Source organism: Lepidochelys kempii, chromosome 2 (genome assembly GCF_965140265.1).
Source record: "Lepidochelys kempii isolate rLepKem1 chromosome 2, rLepKem1.hap2, whole genome shotgun sequence".
Lineage (NCBI taxonomy): Eukaryota > Metazoa > Chordata > Testudines > Cheloniidae > Lepidochelys > Lepidochelys kempii.
The window spans coordinates 220052247-220074713 of NC_133257.1; the positions used below are offsets into that span (position 1 = coordinate 220052247).

At 38.7% G+C, this 22467-nt stretch overlaps 1 protein-coding gene across 5 annotated transcripts in view; it reads right to left on the minus strand.

Moving 5' to 3' along the window:
- GLCCI1 (glucocorticoid induced 1) overlaps nucleotides 1-22467 on the minus strand; it is a 102998-nt gene that overhangs the window by 63070 nt on the left and 17461 nt on the right. For all 5 annotated transcript variants that reach the window (XM_073333857.1, XM_073333856.1, XM_073333855.1 and 2 more), the window contains exon 2: nucleotides 14545-14696. In XM_073333857.1, coding sequence (XP_073189958.1) covers nucleotides 14545-14696 — 152 coding nt within the window. The remainder of the gene's footprint in view (nucleotides 1-14544; nucleotides 14697-22467) is intronic.

Here is a 22467-nt window from a genome sequence, read left to right on the forward strand (position 1 = left end):
AGTGTGCATGTGCTTTTAAAATGCCTTATTGAACTGAGTATAAAGGAACAAAGCAGGACTTGTACTGGCCCAATGTTTGACTTTAAAAATCTTTAAGCATGTAAATAATTTTAATCATGTCAATAGTCCCCTGAAGGCACTGGGAATACTTGTGTGAAATATTACTATTCAAATTGGTAAATATATGCAGCCCCCAGCTTACTGGGAGCATGATGAAAAGTACATACAACTGCATGTAGCCAAGGATTCCAGTTTCAAAGTTTTATATTTCTCAGACTGTAATAAATCAGTTAATTGATGATGCACTGAAATTTGAAATCCATCAATGTGGTATTAGCAATGGAAATCAGAAAACTGCAAAAATCGCACAAACATGCAGAAATCTGAAAAGAAAACAGCATCATTTTCAAAGGGGATACACAATCTCTGAATCCTGTTCCTACAGATAATTATTTGCTGTATATTTTCCTTAGTATTTTTGTAGTTTAAAAACAGTATTAAGTAGCAATATTTTCTGTGTATTTCCAACATCCGATATGTCTCTTAATGGAGATCTATAACGACCATGAATTAAAAAAGAACTTTAAATGTTGTTTGTTGATATATTGTGGAAATGTCCATCATCATGCTGCAAAGGCTTCCAGATTTGGAATTTTTTTAAAATTATGATTAGGTTACTTATAGCAAAGAGTAATAGGGAGGGATTTTAATAAAGAAAAGCTTGGCACACCAGAAAAAGAGGGCATTCCATATACGTCATGACATGGTGAAAAGCACGGAGAAACTTGTGGGAAGAAGTGGACAAATGGGCTAGCAGCACTGGTGGTGCACAGACGGCAGAAATTATGTAGTAAGAGATTGGGTTGAACAGAAATGAAAGGCCCTGATAGGAAGTTTAAACTTTATAGGATAGGGAAAAGGGGGAAATCAGTGGAGGAATTCAAAGGGGTGACAACAAAGAGACACGAAGAGGTGAGATTACTTTAGCGGATGTTGGCTGTTAAAACTGATATTGGATTTTTGAATGTTAAGAACATAAGAACGGCCATATTGGGTCAGACCAAAGGTCCATCTAGCCCAGTCTTCTGACAGTGGCCAATGCCAGGTGCCCTAGAGGGAATGAACAGAACAAGTAATCATCGAGTGATCGATCCCCTGTCATCCATTCCCAGCTTCTGACAAGGACACCATTCCTGTCCAGCCTGGCTGATAGTTCATTGAGGATAGGTCCATCAATGGCTGATCTACTTATTTTTTGAACTCGGTTAGAGTCTTGGCCTTCACAACATCCTCTGGCAAGGAGTTCCACAGGTTGACTGTGCATTGTGTGAAAAAATACTTCCTTTTATTTGTTTTAAATCTGCTGCTTATTAATTTCATTGGGTGACCCCAAGTTCTTTTGTTATGTTGAAGAGTAAATAACACTTTTTATTTACTTGCTCCACGCCAGTCACGATTTTATAGACCTCTATCATATCACCCCTTAGTTGTCTCTTTGTTGGATCATATTAAAGAAGTTCTGTATTAAAATCACAAATGAGTTTGATTCCCCATAGTTTAAATTCCAGGGTATTACTAATTAAGAGGTCTCTTGGTTTTTGGTACTGTTTCTCTCCCTCTATGTGTGAAACTTGCACGCTGCTAATTGCGTTAGTACATTCGAAGACAGAATCTGTTCTCAAAGCAATTCACAGAGAGAGAGACTCAAAGCAATACTCTGTAACAACAGAAACAGCACCCAGAGACTCCCCGCCCTTTTGTTGTATTAACAATTGTGATTAAAATAGAGATAGAGGATGTATGTGGATGGATGCTTGGTGTGGATAATAACGGAATGATCAGGGAGGTGCCAGCCTAAGAATCCAGTGTCCATCGGCTGAAGAAGGCGTCAAGTGGAAACAACCAGAGGACCCCCGGAGGGCAGACTGGAATCCACCCAACAGCCTCAAGAATGGGAGAACCAAAGAACAAGATAACATCTAGCAGCATGGAGCCGGCAGGAATGTGCTATCTGCTGACTGATTCAGCAACAGCATGATGAAGCAATTCCCATAGACCGGCATAGGAAGAAATTCCTATAAAAACAGACTCTAGAAAGTGAGAACTTTGGGGTCTGACTCTGCAAACCAACTTCCAGGAGCATCAGATGAGTATCTGACAAGGCCCTGCTCCCTCCTCATGTCCAGGCCACCTGGCCAGTGGCTTGGCATGAGCAATTCTAAGGCTGGTAACTATGATAACAACTTTGCAGTGTGTGTGTGAATAAATATGACATTGACTGGAATGTTATAATTATAACTAATTGCTTACTATGATTTTCTGTATTCAAAATAAATGTAGTATTTTGCCTTTTCCCCTTTAATAAGATCCTGCTGGTTTTTAATTTATTGGTATAACATCTTTTCCAAGCTGAAAAGTCCCAGTCTTTTTAATCTCTCCTCATATGGAAGCTGTTCCATACCCCAATCATTTTTTTTTTTGCCCTTTTCCAATTCCAATATATCTTTTTTGAGATGGGGCGACCACATCGGCATGCAGTACTCAAGATGTAGGCATACCATGGATTTATATAGCGGCAATATGATATTATCTAGCTCTTTCGTAATGATTCCCAACATTCTGTTCACTTTTTTTGATTGCTGCTACACACTGAGTGGACCTTTTCAGAGAACTATCCACAATGACTCCAAGATCTCTTTCTTGGGTGGTAACAGCTAATTTAGACCACATAATTTTATACGTATAGTTGGGATTAAGTTTTTCAACATGCATTACTTTGTATTTATGAACATTGAATTTCATCTGCCATTTTGTTGCCCAGTAAAACAGTTCTGAGAGAGCCTTTTGTAGCTCTTCACAGTCTGCTTGGACTTAACTATCTTGAGTAGTTTTGTATCATCTGCAAATTTTGCCACTTCACTGTTTACCCCTTTTTCCAGATCATTTATGAATATGTTGAATAGGTCTGGGCCCAGTATAGACTTCTGGGGGACATCACCGTTTACCTCCCTCAATTTGGAAAACTAATAATTTATTCCTACCCTTTGTTTCCTACCTTTTAACCAGTTACCAATCCATAATAGGACCTTCCCTCTTATCCCATGACAGCTTACTTTGGTGAGGGACCTTGTCAAAGGCTTTCTGAAAATCTAAGTACACTATAACCACTGGATCCCCCTTGTTCACATGCTTGTTGACCCCCTCAAAAAATTCTAGTAGATTGGGGAGGCATGATTTCCCTTTACAAAAGCCATGCTGATTCTTCCCCAACAAATTATGTTAGTCTATGTGATGAACATCATTTGTTAGGGAAGAGTTACAAGAATTCTAAATACATTTCTCCAGAAGGTGTTATTTGTGCTTCTCAAAAGAATAATCTAAATTAATCAGTTACCTATTTGTGCATAAAAAGAATTCTGCATGACTTGGAATTACATAAATTGTACAATGCATAGTTTAGCAGAATAAGTTTCCTGAAAAGAGCACACAATCACCTTACTTCTGTTTGGCATTTTTAACAAAAACATTAAAGCTGAGTATGAGAAACCGAAAGTGAACAGAAGCTGACTAAAGTAAAGTGTAATTAACTGTACTATTTTTTATGTTGTAATGCACAAAGAAAACACATAAAGCTACACTAAATTTAAACAATTTCCAAGTTAAATCCAGGTGCCACTTGTAAAATTTTTTTTCCAAAAAGGTTTATTTTAATTTTTTCCCTTCCAATGATATTTAGAAACTGACAGTACATAACTCACGAGTGTCCTGATCCTGTAGTATGATCCAGCAGCATGGAATCCTATGTCTGAGTAGTCTCACGGACTTCAAACAACATTCCTGAACCCAAGAGTTTTATCTGAGCACACTGCAGGATCATTACGTGATCACTGTTTCAGACCAAGTCAGATCTGAAGTCCAAGGAGGTACAGTGGGTGTCCATAATTCTCCTTCTACATGGAAATAGTTTAAAATAAATATTTTGTGATATGACTGATACTATGTTTGAAATTACCATTGGCAGAGAAGCCATTTTTAAATTTACGTCTAAAAACTGGTTAAAGAATCAAATATTAAAAGCAAATACTATGCTAAGTGTGTGGTAAAACATCAGCTCTTGGAAGGCGAGGAGGGGTAAAGGAGTAGCATATTTCTCTCTTCCTCTTCTTCCCCCCTCTCCCACCAGTCACACACTGTTCAAGCCAACTTCAAAAAAAAAAAAGTGATATTTTCTTATTGGTGGCTTGGGTTCTCTGTTAAACTGCTGTACTTTTCATGTGTTCCTTGTAACTACTGAAAACTTCTGGAAAATACTTCTGTGCACCAAATGTTACCTTGCTCAGCCAAGAAGCATAAAGAAATTCATGAATATGGAGGTGACTACGATGGAGAGATCTGAACTGGTCATGAGACAAATATAGCAGTTTCTCACTTGTTGGTAGGAGTCAGTGACATCTGAAGCCCCCAAATTTAAAAAAGTCTTTGTGCAGGGAGCTCTAAGAATACTTCACCACACAGGACACAGCTTGGGTGCACAAACATACAAAAAAAAAAACACTCAACTGTTCTGATGTAATTGACATTTTTGTATATTTAGCATTTACGGAGACATATTTGAAGATCAAAATGTAAGTAAATCCATATATTTTTTGTTTAAACCTTAACAAAATCCCATGTGGCATCCAAAGCTAATAGCCAACACTGAACAATTTATTTAAATAAACTGATTGCCATCAGTTCAATCATGTCCACTACTTTGGTTACAATTCTGGGCTCCCATGTTCTATAAATAGATTAATACGCTATATAGTAGTTAGAGTAAAATACACTGTCATCTCTCAACTCCAATTAACAAAAGGTGCCAGTATTTCAGAGAATCAAGAAAATAACCAAAAAAAGAGACTGGCAGTATAACTAGGTCTTTGTCAGGAGATGTGCATGTGGTGAAGATGAGTTTTGATGTACTTCACAAGCTTCCCCCTCCCTCCCCCTGCACGAAGCTGACTTCATCCTTCTATCATGATTCTAGTGATGCTTTCCCATTCTGCAGAGGTTCCTTATTTGATCATGCCTAAAAGTTGAATTTCACTAGCAGTTTTTTAAAGTCCTGTTTTTGAAGGGGGAAAAAGATGTGGAAGACAACTCAATAGCCTAAACACTAATTTGAGCTCAGTAAGAAAGTAGCTATTGCCAAATGACTGGAATTCATAAATATTTACAGAACAAGTCTGCTCTGTTTCAATCACAATTTAAAAGGTTTGTTTGATGATGTTTTTATTCTGAATTGTATGGAACTATTGGGACTATTTGTGAAGGGCAATATATGCATATATTGTATTCCAGATGGGATAAAAGAAATGCTGACCATAACCTGTGGTATTGAAATTCCCCTAAATGGAAAATATGGCTTTAGCTAGGTGACTTACTTCCTTCCTAATTCAAAACAAATCATTCATCCAATTGACTAGAATTTAGAAAATAAATCCAGGATCAAAAATTTTGTGCTTGGACGTTTCACGAGAGCACAAAAGCTAGTAGCTTTCTCTTCTTTTGTGCTAAGATGGATTGTTGTGTCCCAGTGTGGCTGGGTAAAACATCAACATAGTGGCAAAAAAAATTCCTGGAAAATTTTTTTTCTCGTGTCTCATTTTAAGTATCTAATTCCTAAATTCATCAAGTCTTAAAGAGAGGCTTCTGGGTCATGGAATTTAAAAGTGGAAAACATTGATATACCCCTATGTTATGGAAAGGAAGCAGCTAAGGTTGAGAATTCTTACTACTAAAAAGTCAGATTTTTGGCCCTTCCTCAAAAAATAATTTTCACTTTCAATTTTGCAACTGTGTAGGTACCCAGTATTTTAAAGCAATTTGGATACAATTCTTTCTGACTCAGAAAAAATGTCAAATGATGAATTCCTACTTTTGCCACCATCCTTTATCTCAAGCAGCTTATCCTGGAAACTTTAAATTACGTGAAAGTCTGGTGAAATCCAGTGCCTGGGCACAGTTTTGAGACTGGAAAGTTCGGAGAGGGGGCATGGCCACCTATATTTGAATTTATCTGCTTTCCAAATTATTAAAGACGAACAGCCAACTAAAAGCCTTGGCACTTTTTTTTTTTTAAAGGTGCTAAACACATGGTGAAGATTAAGCTTTCATAAGACACAAAGCAGAACCTCCCAATCAACTGCGAAGAACAGACTCCATGAATTCCATTAGAGACCTTGCTATGCCAATTTAACGTGAGATGTTTGTGCACTGTAGTGACGGGTGCTAACATAAAAGCCTAAGATAAGACTAAAGATTTATCATTTTTTGATGGACGCATCTACCAAAATACTGGATTTCTAAACAGGTTTTCAGTAAATATTAGAAACACATACTTGAAGTAGTTTGGTACACAATGTAAGTGGCTCACCAGTCAATTGTGCTGGATCCTCAGCACCACTTAAAATAGCACTTGATTACTTTAAGCAAGTGCTAAACCAGTCAATGGGGCCAAAACATTTGCACCAGACTCAGACAATATAGACTGCTATGGAAAGATTACTGACATATAGAATGGATACCCTATTGCTTCATCAAGTTGTTTATAAAGAGACCACAGAGCCAGTTCCTAGGCACTAGACTCTGTCAACCTAGATGTAGTAGAACCTTGGCATCAGGTTAGATTGAACTACGGGGTTCTGGGGATCTCAGTGCCACAATCTTGACTCCAAATTAGGTCAACCTAGAGAGCGAAGGACCTCTGTGAAATGTTGATGGCACCAGGATCTCAATACCATGTTAAGTGAGCACAGAAGACCCAGGGACCTCTGGTGCCCAATGTGGCCAGAACTCTGAACTGGATTAGGTTGACCCAAGCTGATCCAAGGGCCTCTGTGCCATAGACAACTCTGCGACAACTTTGACAGTGGGCTCAGTCAGCTAGTTAAGATGAGAGATGCGGGCAACTCTTAAGCCAGGCAAAAGCCACTTAGGCTAGCAGATCTACAAAGTTGATGCTGGATTTACATATTGCCAGACTTAGCTGACTGGATTTGAGGAGCCTCCCCTGCCAGAAGGAGTGCATAAGGCAGCTTTCCCACTTTTGCAATCCAGAAAATATCCATACCAGAGAAATACCATTTCTTCTTTGTTCTTTCAAATAAAGAAACCTGTCATAATTAAACAAAATAGCTTTGAAAAGGCAGAAAAAAAGGTAAAATTGATAAAGTATCTAGAACACGTCATGCAATCAGAGTTCACTGCAGCTTCGGTAGTTAAGAAGGAAATGAGGAACAGTTGGGGTCACTCCCCCTTCTAATCTCTGACCCCTCCATGAATGAAGACATCTTATGAAAGAACAAAGTCTTGCATTTAGGCTTGAAAATTATCAGGCTTCATTAGATCTCCTATGAAGTACTTCTCACTTGGATTCTGCCACTGAAAATGACAGGTCTCCTACAACCTAGAGATGTAAGCATCAGCCAACTCTACTAAAAGCATTTCTATGAAGCATAGCTGTTTTGGAGAGTTGAAAGGTAGGGGCTGGAAGACACTGGCTAGCACAGGAATCACAGAAACTAATTACTCAGTAAAAAACTACCTTTGCAAAAAACTCTGATCATGCTGCATCACAGGCAAGAAAGTGCCCTGTAGATCAGGACCTTAAATTCAATCAGGAAAAGACCAGTGAAGTGTCAGTCAGGCATCTTTTGAGCATTATATTTACATAAAGATATTTAGTTAGAATATTCAATTTTGAAAAGTAGGAAGATGTATTTGCTCAGTGATTGGTCAATTAATTCTGCATTTCAGAAAGGGATGTCATTAACTTTAAAACTCTAAAAATACACTCTTTTATGAAGTTGTTCCAAAAATGGACAATTCCCTTTTATGGAAAGGCTCCTCAACCAAGCAGGAAAAAGATTAAGTGTTGAGTTTAATGCTGACGCAGCTATAATGCTGATCCTAAATTCTCTGAAATCTTGAGCAACTGAATGTACAAAATAGACACACTGCTGCATAGCAGAGAAGCCTTCTTTCTTTATCTGTGTCCTCTACATTCATACTAAAAGTTGTGGGGGGGTTTTGTGGGGAGTGGGTGGGAAGAGACTAACCCATTTTTTAAATTCTCCAACAGAACAAAGAACAGAAGAATAAACCACACATAAACATACACCTAATCAGACATTCATGTATAATTAAAGAGACAAGGTGGATGAAGTAATGTCTTTTATTGGACCACCTTCTGTTGTTGAGAAAGACATGCTTTTCAGCTTCACAGAGCTCCTCCTCAGGTCTGGGAAATGTACTCAGAAAGTCACAGCTGAATAAAAGGTGGAACAGATTGTTTAGCATAACTACTTAACACATATTGCAAGGGACCATTCAAGGTGAAGTAGCCTGTAAACTCCCCTCCAGGCATGAGAAGGGGGAGATGGGCTTAGCATGTTATAGATTTGTAATAAGCCATAAACACAGTGTCTCTATGCAATGCATGAGTTTAGCATCTAGCAAAATTATGAATTTAAGCTCCCAGGCTCATCTTTTGAATGTGTTGTGCAGGATTCCTTTGAGGAGAAGCACTGAGAGATCAATGGCCTGTGATGGGATGTTAGATGGGGTGGGATCTGAGTTACTACAGAAAATTCTTTCCTGGGTATCTGGCTGGTGAATCTTGCCCATATGCTCAGGGTTTACCTGATGGCCATATTTGGGGTTGGGAAGGGATTTTCCTCCAGGGCACATTGGAAGAAGCCCTGGAGGTTTCTCGCCTTCCTCTGTAGCATGGGGCACGGGTCACTTGCTGGAGGATTCTCTGCTCCTTGAAGTCTTTAAACCACAATTTGAGGACTTCAATAGCTCAGACATAGGTGAGAGGTTTTTCGCAGGAGTGGGTGGGTGAGATTCTGTGCCCTAAGTTGTGCAGGAGGTGGGACTAGATGATCATAATGGCCCCTTCTGACCTTAATATCTATCTATAAAGTGATTGCTTTGTGAAGTGTTCTATGTTTTTGTCTTTTATCATTTTTCTGTGTGATTTCATTCGAGAGCATAGAGTGTCTCTCTTTCTCACCAACAGAAGTTGGTCCAATAAAAGATATTACCTCACTCACCAATATACTGGAACCAACATGGCTACAACTCCACTACATACACATTCATGTATAATGTTGACTATAATGCACCACAGGCGTCAGCCCTCTGGAGAGCTTTTCAAAGATTTATGGAAAATTTAACGGATCACTGAGACAGTGGCTCTCAGATACTGAGCAAAGTGGATTTCATTTTTAAAGATGGGTCATTTGAAAAGAAGTGTGAATCTATTTGGACTTCCAGAATTACAAGAAGGGAAAAAAATATTGACAGAAGTAGCGTGGGCTTTTCTACACTACAACCACACAATTTCTACGCTACCATTTTAAAAAAAATCTCCTACTGTTGCTGCAACAGTGGGAATACTAGTGTAGAGTACACAAACATTTTTACCACACACTAAGGTGCACCTTAGTGCTAAGCTTTATCTTGTACCCTAAGCTTGTAAAGTTTAGTGCACTTTAATGACGTATGATTAGGAATGATGCTATATTTGTTACACATTAACATTATTCATCTATTAAGGAAATAAATAAACTTGAAATGTGTTCATTATTCTTTTACAAAAACAAAACAAGCAGACCAGTTATAATAGTAGATACCCAAATGGCCTCAAGGACAAAGACACCTCTCTTTGCCAGCATGGACCACCATATGTAGTACATTAGGGACATGGAAAGGGCTGTGATCCCTGCCTATTTTACTTTCGAACTATAGGATTCTGCTTATTTTTCTCTTCCTTCTCAGAGAAACTCATCTAAAAAAATAATCACTTTGCTTCCTCAACAGTGAGAGAAACAACTGAATTATAGTTACTGTTATTAACGCACTGTTTACTTAAGAGGAAAGAAAGCAAATTCTTTTCTTTGGTATTCTGTGTAAATGCTGCTGCATAGACATTGCTGCTGAAATCTACACTACAAGTAGTGATGAAGCATACATTACAAAGGCTACGGTGCCTGACAATAAGCTTACAGAGGCCATGTTTTAGTAGGCTGCCCAGAAAAGGGCAGTGTCTTTTATTCTCCCAGAAATCAATCCTCTCCCTATCAAACTGCCCTACACATCCAAGTTTATCCCTTTGTCACTTCCATCATGTGGGGGTCTCAGCATAGTCTTCGTTCCGTTTTTGGGATGCATGTGTGTCATTGTTCATTCCAGCACCATTCCTGGGTGAGCCTTCCTGTATAGGAAAAAAATGTAGCGTCTCCCTGCACTGTCACCATTTATATAAATAAAAATATATTTTATTTTTGTCAATTATGGATTGGTTTATAGAATCATATCAAATTAGTTACTTCAGCTCCACAAATAATGTCTACTGAAAAAGCAAAATACAGGACTTCCTAGTCTTTTTTTTTTTTAAATCTAACTTTACTTTTGGTCTGCCTGGTGGACATCTTGCTTTTGTAGTTATGTGTTCATACATTCAATCTCCCCCCAATTTTTTTTTCCTGGAAGAAAATACTTTTGTCCTTCGGTCTGTTTACCTCCCTTTCTCGGCTGACACTTCCAGTTAGAAGTTAAGTTTAGTTTACAGTAAAAAGGATAGAACTTGTCTATCCTTTTCCGTTTTAGGGAGTGGGAGGAAGTCCAGGAATGAGAAGGGAAAAATACTGTTTGATATTCCTGTTTCCTTAGAAAAGATACCAATAAAAGAGTATTTTAAAAATGAAAGACAATGAAGTAAATTCACTCAGCACTGATCTGATATTTCAAACCCTCAGATTCAATAACCATTCAGTCAAGTTCAACGATCAACTTCATCTTAGTAGCCTTATTTTTCAGAAGTGAAGCACCAGTTGCCCATGAAACATTTCAGTAACAGTAGGACCACAATTTCTATTTAAAAACAAAATAAAAAAATACAGAAAAAATTGTGTTTTTGTGATTAGTCACTGCATCTGTGTAACAAAGAGTAAGCCTTAATGTATCCAATATATTAGCAAACACTAACCAGCCATTTTGACATTTGATGTAAGTAGGTGTAGAAATATATACATTCTATGATGTCACAGAAAATCTGAAAGTTGTTGAATTCATATTTATTCTAGAAAATATAACTTAAACATTGGAAACCTGAAGTTGTCTAAAGGAAACAGGAAATCAGGTAGAAACAAGGAATTTTCATTATTAGGTTCAATGAGAAAGACAAGGTAGGTAAGATAGTATCTTTTATTGAATAAACTTCTGTTGATGGATTGTACAAGCTATCAAGCTCTTAATTTAGAAGAGCAACATTGGCGGCTTGACAAAGGACAATTGCATACCCATGTTCAGTACAGAGTAGTCTGTATCACTGAAGTCTATTTTTTGATGATTTTAATGGCCAATTTTGCTGTCAGAGGAAAGGCAGACTCCTAAATGTGAAACCAGCCAAATTACAATGATACCCTTGTCCAAGCTTGGTGATACAAGCTGCTAGACCTTTCTTCCTCACTGGTAAGCTCAGTGTAACGTCACCAGGTACCAAAAGGCAAAATAAGTTAGGCCACTCTAAGAAGTCAGAGGTCCTAGTGAGAGAGCTCCCAGAGACACCAAGAAACACTGATGCCTGCAGAGCTCTCCCAACCCAGGGGAGAAAAGGACCATGGTAAAAAGTGGTGCCAGCGGGGGAGGAGCCAGTTGGATACCACAGCTGGCCTGAATTAACAAGCACAGCCCAAAAAGGAAGAGTGTGGGCCTCCTGTGCCAAGGATAGAAAAGCCTGACAGGAAATCTCCTTAGCCCCAAAGAGGAGGGAAGGGAAGACACCTGAACCTGAGGAAGAGCCTACAGGCCACAGAGGCCAGGACTGAAATCCCCACAGCTTCCAAGAGGGGACTGAATCAATCTCCACCCTGAGGAGAGGGGGGAAGAGTCCCAAAGTTAGGAAACCAAACCCAACAATTTAGCTCACTAATTGGACTAAAACAACTGAGACTACCTTTTTGAACTATTTACAAGGAAAAGCTGAAGAAGTCAGCAGAGCACTGAAACTCCATCCTAGACCGCAAGCTGCAAGAATTAACTAAAATGGTAGAGGTCTGGCAGCACCTTTTATGACCTCAGTGAGGTGCATGAGGAGAGTGAGGGCGCATGTGTGTACCAAACAGACACTCCAAGGGAAAAATTCTCTTGTCCTGGGCACACGAGCAACCTGAAATGCACTACACACAGAGACAAGCACTCAAAGTTACAAAATATTAAATTAAAATAAACTGACTATTACAATTCAATACAATACACAACCGTTTGTTCCATTAAATTACAAGGGCAGCCATAACAACAAATCTTTCATCCAGGCTAGTGGGATGACTCCTTTTGCAATCAGATGTTAGGTAATTTTTTAAGTCCTGACAGTGAGGGTGGGTGAGTACATTTTGTTCAGTCTGGTAAATTCACGAAAGTTTGTAAGGCTTGTTTAACTCTTGCCTCTCTTCTCATGGAATGATGGCTCATTGTATGTTGGATGTTATAAAAGCTAACATATTAATGTACCGCAGACTATTTTGGCCAACTTTAAATTCAACCAAATATCAAGATGATGTTTTAAACTGCCTATTCATCACTGATATCAGCAACATCAGTCCTTCTCACACAAAAAAGCTTAAACCCCCACTTGATTCTGTAATGGGATTCAGACATACAGCCAGTGGCCTGGATAGTAAGCTGGTACATAAGGCGTGAAGTTAGGCTAGCACTATCATGGACACTGAGTCCTTTTGCAGCCCAAACACAATATAAGTTATTTAACACTAAACATTAACACTCCACAGATGCTGAACAAGACTTCTCTCTTAAAGCAGGGCTTCTCAAACTGCATTGCACCACGACCTCCTTCTGACAACAAAAATTATTACATGACTCCAGGAAGGGGGGAACAAGCCTGAGTCTGCCCAAGCCCTGCCACCCTGGGCGGGGGGCAAAGCCAAAGCTTCAGCGCCAGATGGGGGGCCTGTAATTTGAGCCCCATCAACCAGAGCTAAACCCCTCAGGTTTTGGCCCTGCGTGGTGGGGCTCAGGCTTCATCTTCAGCCCCAGGCCTCAGCAAGTCTAACGCCAGCCCTGGTGACCCCATTAAAATGGGGTCCTGACCCACTCTGGGGTCCCGACCCACAGTTTGAGAACCACTGTCCTAAAGGTAAAAACCTGGGGACCTATAAAGTTGACTTTGAAGGCTTGCATTTAGAAGTTGGGTTAACCTGAGTAAATTTCTCCTTCCTGGTTAGCATGTTGTAACATCTGCATATTTAACAGATGTTCTTCCTTTAGGCTCTTTCCTCCAAGTCTAAATTTAACTATGTTGAACACAACTTGCCACTTGCTAGTCTGAATAGTCAAGGGTATTTCCAGGTGGAGGACAGAAAAAAAATAGGCTGGATAATCTACTATGCTAGTGCACCTCTGAATGTTAGAAAAACGTTTGCACCAATAGTATTCACTAATCCGCTTGATCCAAAATGCCTGATTAACTTGAACCAGAAATCAAGGAGCTATGGCTTGCTTTGAAATGTTCATAATACACACCGCTAAAATACCGTTTCCTACACTGGGCTTAAGCAGTGCCATTCTCATTGCTATTAATGGAAACTGCTTAACTAAAATTGTGTGCAACTCCACAAGTTTAAGGATAAGCTTGTACTCCTCAGTTCCCTTTCTCTTACCTTGCTCTCTAGCTAACAGAATGAAATGTGTCTCTCTAATTTCTAAAAAATACAAGAAAAGCCACATGGTCCAAGATAAAATGATAAAATGGGCAAGAAAATTTGGACATTAAGAAAAACAAAAGAACCAAAGCACAAAAAAGATGAAGTGACTGATTAATCTTAAATCTTAAATCGAGATTAGAGAAAAAACTACATTTCTGCTAGAATTTAATAATTTATAATACTTAACAGAACTCTTTTCAATCTGTTTCAAGAGTGGTGTTGTCCAAGAGTTAAAAATATTAGCTTTTGCACTCATCACTGAAATGGTCTGTCTTCATACTGTCATTCCCCCGCTAATTTTACCACCAATATTGTAAGTAATTAATAGATATTAGAAGTTCACCTTTCATTCACTGCTTTCAGGAGTAACAAAAATTACAACAGCAAGAGGAGTGCTTTAGTAAGGTTGTAGAAAAGAATACAGCACCTATTCATAATTTACTAGTTTGCCACTGACTGAAATTCACCTCAATTATATTTTTAAAATGTATATACTTGCGCTTATTAATTAAAAATGATGGATTATTGAAAACGTACTTTCTAAAAGCACAGAAACATTCGGAATTATGCAATATATTAGTAGGCTCAGACCACCAAATTACAAAAACATCATACCTAATTTTTTCAGAATTATGTATTTGTGCTGAGATTTTGAAAGAAAAAACTGCTGTTCTACTGCAGAGTTTAGTTGACATTTTGGACAAGATAATAAAATGCAAACAGGGACAGACCAATCTATCAGGCAATTTTTGTCCTGTGATTTTGTATATTTTACCTGAGTAGCTTTATCTTTCATGCATGAAGGGTAGTGTACATGGGGATCACGAGGCCATTGTCCTGTGAGATAAGGTCCTGTTATTGTGTCCAAAGAAGAGGTTCGTCTTATAGTACCGGAGGTTCTAACTTGCTGGGATTTTGGCCTGTCCACTGCAAAAAAGAAAAAGGTTATTTAAGATTTAATATGAAACATAAATTATAACTTTTTGTCTTACCTGGCTTGTTAAGTACTTTACCCTTAGCATTAAGCATGGGAAAAGGTGTTTAAGCAAAAGTGTTTTTGTTTAAATTGAAGACTGTCCTCACATCACGTTTTCCCCTTTAAGTTAAAGTACTGTTTAAAATGGCCAAATTCAAATTTTTGTAGCCCACTTTTAAAAGATTACTATAGAAGACAGCCTGTCAAACCCTAACTAAGAAGAAATTTTTGGAAAAATATCAAGGAATTTTTTCCACCATCCCCCAATACTCAGATATTTTCTTGCACTATAGGTACTCAAGATTTCCATAAGAATCTTATGGAAACCTTAAATGAGTAATATACAAAATATAAACTTATCTTCTTTATAAACATAAGATGGCAGTGACAAGTTTTATTTCTTAATTTCAGTTTGATCCCATTTTTATTTCACTGCAGAACTTTCACTATTTCCAGCCTTCCACTACCTTGGGTGTTTTGAGACTATTAATATTCTTCTGTGGCTCCATCCACCCTTTCCTGGAATAATGCTCCTCCTCCAGGTCTCTAACTGAAAGTAAGCTGTGACTAATCCTCTCTGAAATCTGAGCAGTACATTTTGTTTTTTAAACAAAAAGGTCACTGATCAAGTTCTGACTTCACAACAACTTCAGCAACTTTGACACTCCAAAATTATAGATCTTTTTTTATTAGGTTTCAGACAATGCCCTGTCTGACAGCACTCACACCTCACACTGCTGAGGTGATCTCTCATCAGTGGAAAGAGGTCTGAGATCTGTAGTAGCTCTGCCTTTGGACACAGTGGATCACAAGGTGCCACTCAGGCCATATCTACACTACCGCAGTAAGTCGACCTTCGCTACGAAACTCCAGCTATGTGAATGACATAGCTGGAGTCAACGTACCTTAGGTCGAGTTACAGTGGTGGGTCAACGGGAGAAAGTCTCCTGTCGACTTACCTTATTCTTCTTATGGGGGGGAGGAGGAGGAAGAGTACAGGGGTTGACTGGAGACTGATCTGCAGTTGATTTGGTGGGTCTTTACTAGACCTGCTAAATTGACCACTGGTGGATCGATCTCAGAGCGTCGATCCCCACTGTAGTATTAGACCTGCCCTCACACCCTATTTTTGGGGTCTGGCAGAAGAAGTTACTTTAAGTTAATACCACTCATTCCATTCAAAGAGACCCCAGAGATTATCAATGAGGACCTTTAAACAAGGCCCTGACAGGCAGAGCACCAAAGGGAATCATTAGATCACATCTAATTCAATTAGAAGAGTAAGTAGGGAGAGAACAAGATGCCACAGGCTCAGACGCAATTCTTTTAGCTAAAATATACCAATTCCCTCAAGGACTGTGTTCCCTAGTGCAATTATAGGTCTAGATGAGGAGCAGCTAGCTATAGCTCACTCCAGGCAAGACTGATGTGATTCTGGTAGGAAGGGCAAAACATTTTCATATAGTCTTAGAATTTAAGGCCAAAAGGGATCACCAGTTCCTCTAGTCTGACCTTCTGTATATCATAGGCCACCAACACCACCTAGCACCCACATGCTAAACCCAACATATAAAATTAGACCAAGGTATTATAGTCCTCAGGAGGCTAAACTTGCATGCCTCAGGCAGGGAGTAAGATAGATCCAGATGGATCACTGTCTAAGCTTATTGAATGGCAGGGAATTAAGATAGATATAATATCAAAATGATCCACCCCCATGTTGCAGAAGAAGGTAAAAAAAACAAAAACCCAGTCACTGCCAACCTGGCTTAGGGGAATACTCCTTCCTGATCCCACATATGGTAATCAGTTAGACCCTGAGCAAGAACCAGCCAGCCAAGCACCTGAGAGAGAAAATTATCAGTACCACCACAGATCACTGAACATTGCACTGGCTACCAACAGAATTCTGGTTTAATATCAAGGTCCTAGCCATCTTCAAAGACCTGAATGAACTATGGCCCAGTTATCTCTCCACTCTGTCCATATTAAAATGCTCAAATAAATAGTGCTTTGGCTGACTGAGCCAAGGTTTCAATTCTTCCTTCAAAACAATGTATTTGTACTTTATGTAACTTAAAAAAAAATCTGTTATATGGTTATTCCCCTTCTGATACAGGCTTCTACTCCAGTCCAAGGCAGTTGAGCTATGTCTGTCTCACTACAGATACTGGAGGAAGTTCACACTTGGTCACATCCCTTCTACTCTCAAAACAGATGAGTATTTCTAAAGCTGTACAAAAAGTCTAAACTCATCGGGGTGCATAAAAATCAGATTTTTTTTATTTAAAAATTGGATTTTTTTGATAAAATGCTTTTTGAGAGAAAAAACCTATCTAAAGATAGTTTTAATTAAGACACATTATAGCTCAAAGATATCTCATCATGGAATAGGGATTATAAATTCTAATTCTATAGTATGAGACAATATATTCATGTAATGTTTAAGAAAAGTTTTGTAAATGAGTTCCAATAGTTCATGGATTAGGGACCCAATCTTATGGGGTCCCAGGGGCTTCTGTATAGATTATTTAGGTTAATCTTTCTATTTACCAAATGGGACTTTATGCTCAGTCTAGAAGATACCATCAGAGATGCTAAGTTTTGCAGTTCTCAAACTGTGGATTTGTGTCTCCAGAGATAACATACTTGTTAATAGCAAAATGTTTTAAAACAAATATAGAGAGAGGTGAGAAATAACAGACCTCAATCATATCGTCCCTCTGCAAATTTGTGTACACAGAGTGAATCCCTTACCTCTCTCTAAAAGTGCAAAGTTTCAAAAAAAGTTCAATGAATAAAAGATTGTTGGGGGCAGACTAAATAGGGACAAGGAGAAGTCTGGAGATAAATGTGAGAAGGGAGGGACAGGCAGTAGAAACAAAAGTGAAACTGTTCGAGCAGCATATTCCAGAAGTCTTGAGGTCTTTCTGAGCGTAGCCTTCATTGATTTGAGATCTACTATACCATTCTCTCACTAGAAGGGAAAAAACTAGAATGCCAGAAGGCCATAAAAGAGACCCAGTTTGGGAATATTTTAATGAAGTTCCTCTACCTGTGGGTAAGACAGGCATGCGTGCAAAATGCAAACAGTGCAACAAAGAAATGCAAGACCTGGTTTCCCTAATGAAACAACATCATGAGAAGTGTTCCTTCTCAGGAAGAAGCTGCATTGAAGACGAAGAAAGAAACAATGTCTGAACATACAGGATCTTCAGGGTGGTAAACTTCTTTATTTCATACTTCTTTCTTAAGGACTGCCTGTCTTCCTTCTGGACTATTCTTGAACTCTCATGTTTGAGCAAAAAATATAGTTGTTACTCTATGGTACTATCATTTTAGATGCAGTTGTGATAAAAAATAAATAGCTGAAATAGGCAGATCTTCCTTTTACAATTTCACCTTTAAAGTAGTACTGAGTGTCAGTGAATGCAATGAGTAAACACTAAACACAATGAGCAGTATGGTAATAATAATTAAATAACTGCACTGACTTATTTTGTTTAGGAGAATCCATCCTCAACAAACAGGATTCTGAAGACTATCCACCTTCAAGATCACCATCATTTTCTATAGTTTCAGAGTTATCTGCCAATGATAGTGTTTCAGTCACATCATGTATGTCACATAGCCACAGTATAGCACCTGTAGCAAAAAGAAAAAAAATCTTAATCATCCAGAAACAACCATAGATAAGTTTGTGATAAGAACCAGCGGATTACAAAAAAGAGGTAATTGATAAAAAAAATTGCCCGGTTTGTTCATGCAACAAACTCTCCTTTCCGTATGACTGAGAACCCTCACTTCATTAACAAGGTTCAGTCATTAAGACCAGGACACAGTCCACCCAACAGAGCATGATGCAAATTGCTAGATAAAGTGTATGAAAAAGAGATATTGAGTAGTGTGCAAAAGGTCTAGAGGGTGAAATTGTTAACTTGAGTCTTGATGGGTGGAGCAATGCACGTACAACAGGATCATTGTGGACTTGTGTGACAACAGAAGAGGGGAATGTCTTCCTAACGGAAACAATTAATACATCAGGAAATGAACACACAGCAGAATACTTACAAGAAGGAGCAGTAAAAGCTACAACTAACTGTGGAAAAAAATTCAAATGCATAGTACGCAGCTTGGTCACAGACAATGCTGCAAATGTATCCAAGATGAGAAGAAATTTAGAAGAGTCCAAAGCTAACAACATAGGGTTGCAGTGCTCATTTGATGCACCTCCTTGCCAAAGACTTCAGTATTCCAGAAATAAAGCCTAATGTTGTTGAAATTGCAAAATACTTCCGTAACAACCACTTTGCAGCTCTGAAAAAAGTGGGAGGAACCAAGCTAACTATCCCACAAGACGTGTAATGGAACTTAGTAGTGAACTGTTTTGAGCACTATATCAAGAATGGATTCTGTGACTAATCTGAGGACAGTCTGTGAAAAAATCATGAAAAAGTAGATGGCACTGTCACAGCCAAAGTTCTCAACATTGGGCTTAAGAAAAATGTTGAACACATGCTGAGTACCCTGAAGCCTATTTCTGTAGCCTTGAACAAAATGCAGGGAAATAGCTGTTTTATTGCTGATGCTGTTGAAATTTAGAAAGAACTGAGTGAGATCTTAAATAGAGAAATATGCAACGACAGAGTTAAATTACAAGCATTAAAAAAGGAATGGGACAAGCACTATCTGCAGCTCATTTTCTTGAAAATATTCTCAATACTCAGTAGCAGGGTCAAACCTTAACTGCTGAAGAGGAGGAGTTGGCTATGACATGCACATCCAGCAATCATCCCTCCATAATGCCAACTATATTAAAACTTCAGAGCTAAGGGTGAACCATTCAAGAATGTTTTAAAGTGAACTGGTGGAAGTCACTAAAGCACTTGGATTCAGAGACTGTTGAAGTGATAATCTCACTTTTAACAGCAGTAGCTTCTTCTGCCAGTGTAGAAAGAATATTTTCTTCCTTTGGACTAATTCATTCCAAATTGAGAAATCGTCTGGGACCTGAAAAAGTAGGAAAGCTTGTTTTTCTTTTCCAGATTACAAACAAACAGGAAAATGAAGGTGAAGATGACTGAAGTAGCTGCAGAAGCCAATATTTTAAGTTTCTCATATTGACCTGGCTGACATAGTTGATTTAATTTTTGTTTTGTTTTTTTCAAATATTTCATTTAACTATTTTAGTTAAACAATTTTAACAAAAATAAACCTGGTTTTAAAAAACTTGTATGTTTAACTAAATTCAAAAATTCATATGCTTATTTTGTTAAAATATTTGTTTGCTGTTGAAGAAAAAAATCCAGACTACATAATGTTGTTTTAGTAAAAAAAGACAATTTAAATGTCTGTCTGGTGATGTTCTCCTCCTAATATAGCATGGCAAAGAAATCCTCCAAATATTAATGATTAACCTGTTGAATTGGATAGAGATATTTATGAAGTCATTGGGAGGTGAACTGCTTCAATTACCTTTGGTAAATGAAATAACCAGTCATTCATTTTCTGATATAGCTGTAAAACTAATCTGAAAAGTTTTCAAAATAAATCACTTAAAAATATATAGCATATACCTTCTAAAAATGAAACCTACATTTATCTCTGAGTTGTGAAGAATATGTATTAAGGTTATAAAAACCAACAAGAATGCACTTTTATATAGAAATCCATTATTAAATGGAGTCTTCCTGACTAGTGATTTAAATCATGATTTAAAATCAATTTGATTTAAATCAAATCCACCCTGAAACTCATACATAGATTAAGTAGAACTTAATAATGGTTTATTGAATTATGTTAACTCTCTGAAGAGGCCATCATACTGAGCCTGAAGAACTTCTCAAATGAAGCAGACCTCTCCATAGTTTGAGACAAATGAGATGTAAAGACCAGTAAGGTGAGCCAAAACCAGAAAGATATAAATTCCGCCATTGCTAAAATTAGTAGTATTAGTCTATTTTGGGACCACCATATACAGCACTTTCCTGCCAAAAAGTTTTGCAGAAACTTTCAACTAAATGTTGATGGATGACTGGGAGTAGTTTTGCAGACTCCCTATATGGTAGCTGATGGGCATTAGGTCCAGGAGGCTATCACAAAACACATTGAATAGGCCATGGAAACAGTTTATCTGCAGCTGACTATGTTTCAATGATACAGCACTCAATCCACTAGACTATGGAGAATCTGAATACTTTCAGACACAGGCATCTGAGATGTAAATGAATAAGGATGATGTTTTCCTGAATTGATCAGTTCTATTAAGATATATTTTTCCATGTTTCTCAAATCTAGACTGTGCCACACTGTGTTTTGGGGCTTAAGTTTAGAGCAAAACGAAGAAAGAACAATTTTCTGTGAGATGTAGAAGGAAGAGTTAGCGTTGGTTTTAAATGATTCTACAGCATGAAGAGAACACCTTTTCCTGGTGGAAGACACAGTGATGGCTCAAGTCTTCTAAATACAAAGATTCTGAAGACGTATTGTTAATGTGTGACTGAAACCAAGCAGCAGATCTTTGTGGAAAGGAAACAGATTATCAGATAATTAGATGACATTGGTCTGAATTGACAGGTCACAAGAGTCTGTAGTAATGGGAGAACACCCCAGATTGGGAAAGTAGGCATAACTGCTGGTTTTGATAGATTTGCTTCCTTAAGGAAGCTCAGTACTACTGCTTTGTCCATCAGAGCCTTGCATAAAGAATGCATTTATGACTTACTGTTGAGATTCAATACAATGGTCTTAGGGTATGTCTGCACTATGGAAACTATATCAGCTATATCAGTAGCTACATTACTTGTGTCACCATAACCCCATAGTGTAGAGACAGTCTGCACCAGCAGAAGGGATATTCCATCAGTGCAGGAACAGCACCTCCACAAACAAAGGTAGTTACGCTGACAGAAGCATTCTTCCATTGACATAGCTGTGTCAACACTAACAGTTAGGTCAACATAGCTATGCCGGTCGGAGGTGTGGATTTTTCACACCTCTAACCAATGTAGCTATGTCAACTTAACTTTTGAGTGCAGACCAAGCCTTTTGCTCAGGTCTAGATCATCCTATAAGAAATTTCAGACTCTCATAAAGAAGTCAAATTTGACATCAGAATCTGAGATGTCAAACATATCTGTTCTCAGCGTAGTCTCAGCAATGTGTTCTTGGTATATGCTTGGAGTGTGCACCGTCTAAACTCCCCACCCAGAGGGGCAAGTCCCTCTAGAATGTGTCTTGTAGAAGGGGGGGTGGTCAGACCCCCATAGAGGAGCAGGGCCTCCCCAGATTGTAATGTACGCAAAGGACCACCCCAGATCATGGGGAGCAGGGATCAGACATCCGCAAGAGGGCAATGATCCTCAGCTCACATTAAGAAGTTAGGGAGTGGGGTGTGGACACTCGCAGAAAGGCAACCCCCGCCCCTGGCCTGAACCCGGTGCACGTGAAGTATGGCAGCTTCCCCCCACAAGATCCCGGTGTGCACACAAGGGGGGGCAGGGTGTGGGACTCAGATACCCCGGAGAGGGGTGGAGGGGGGAAATCGGGTCAATGACTCCCAGATCACATGAAGAGGTGAGGGAATGGGGCTCAGACAATCCCAGAAAGGCAAGCCCCCTCCAGAACCTGCTTCACACGAGAAGGGGGAGTAGGGATGGCAGTCAAACCCCTGCTCAAAATTCACTCAGATCCTGGTGTGCACAAACAAACAGGGTGGGGGTG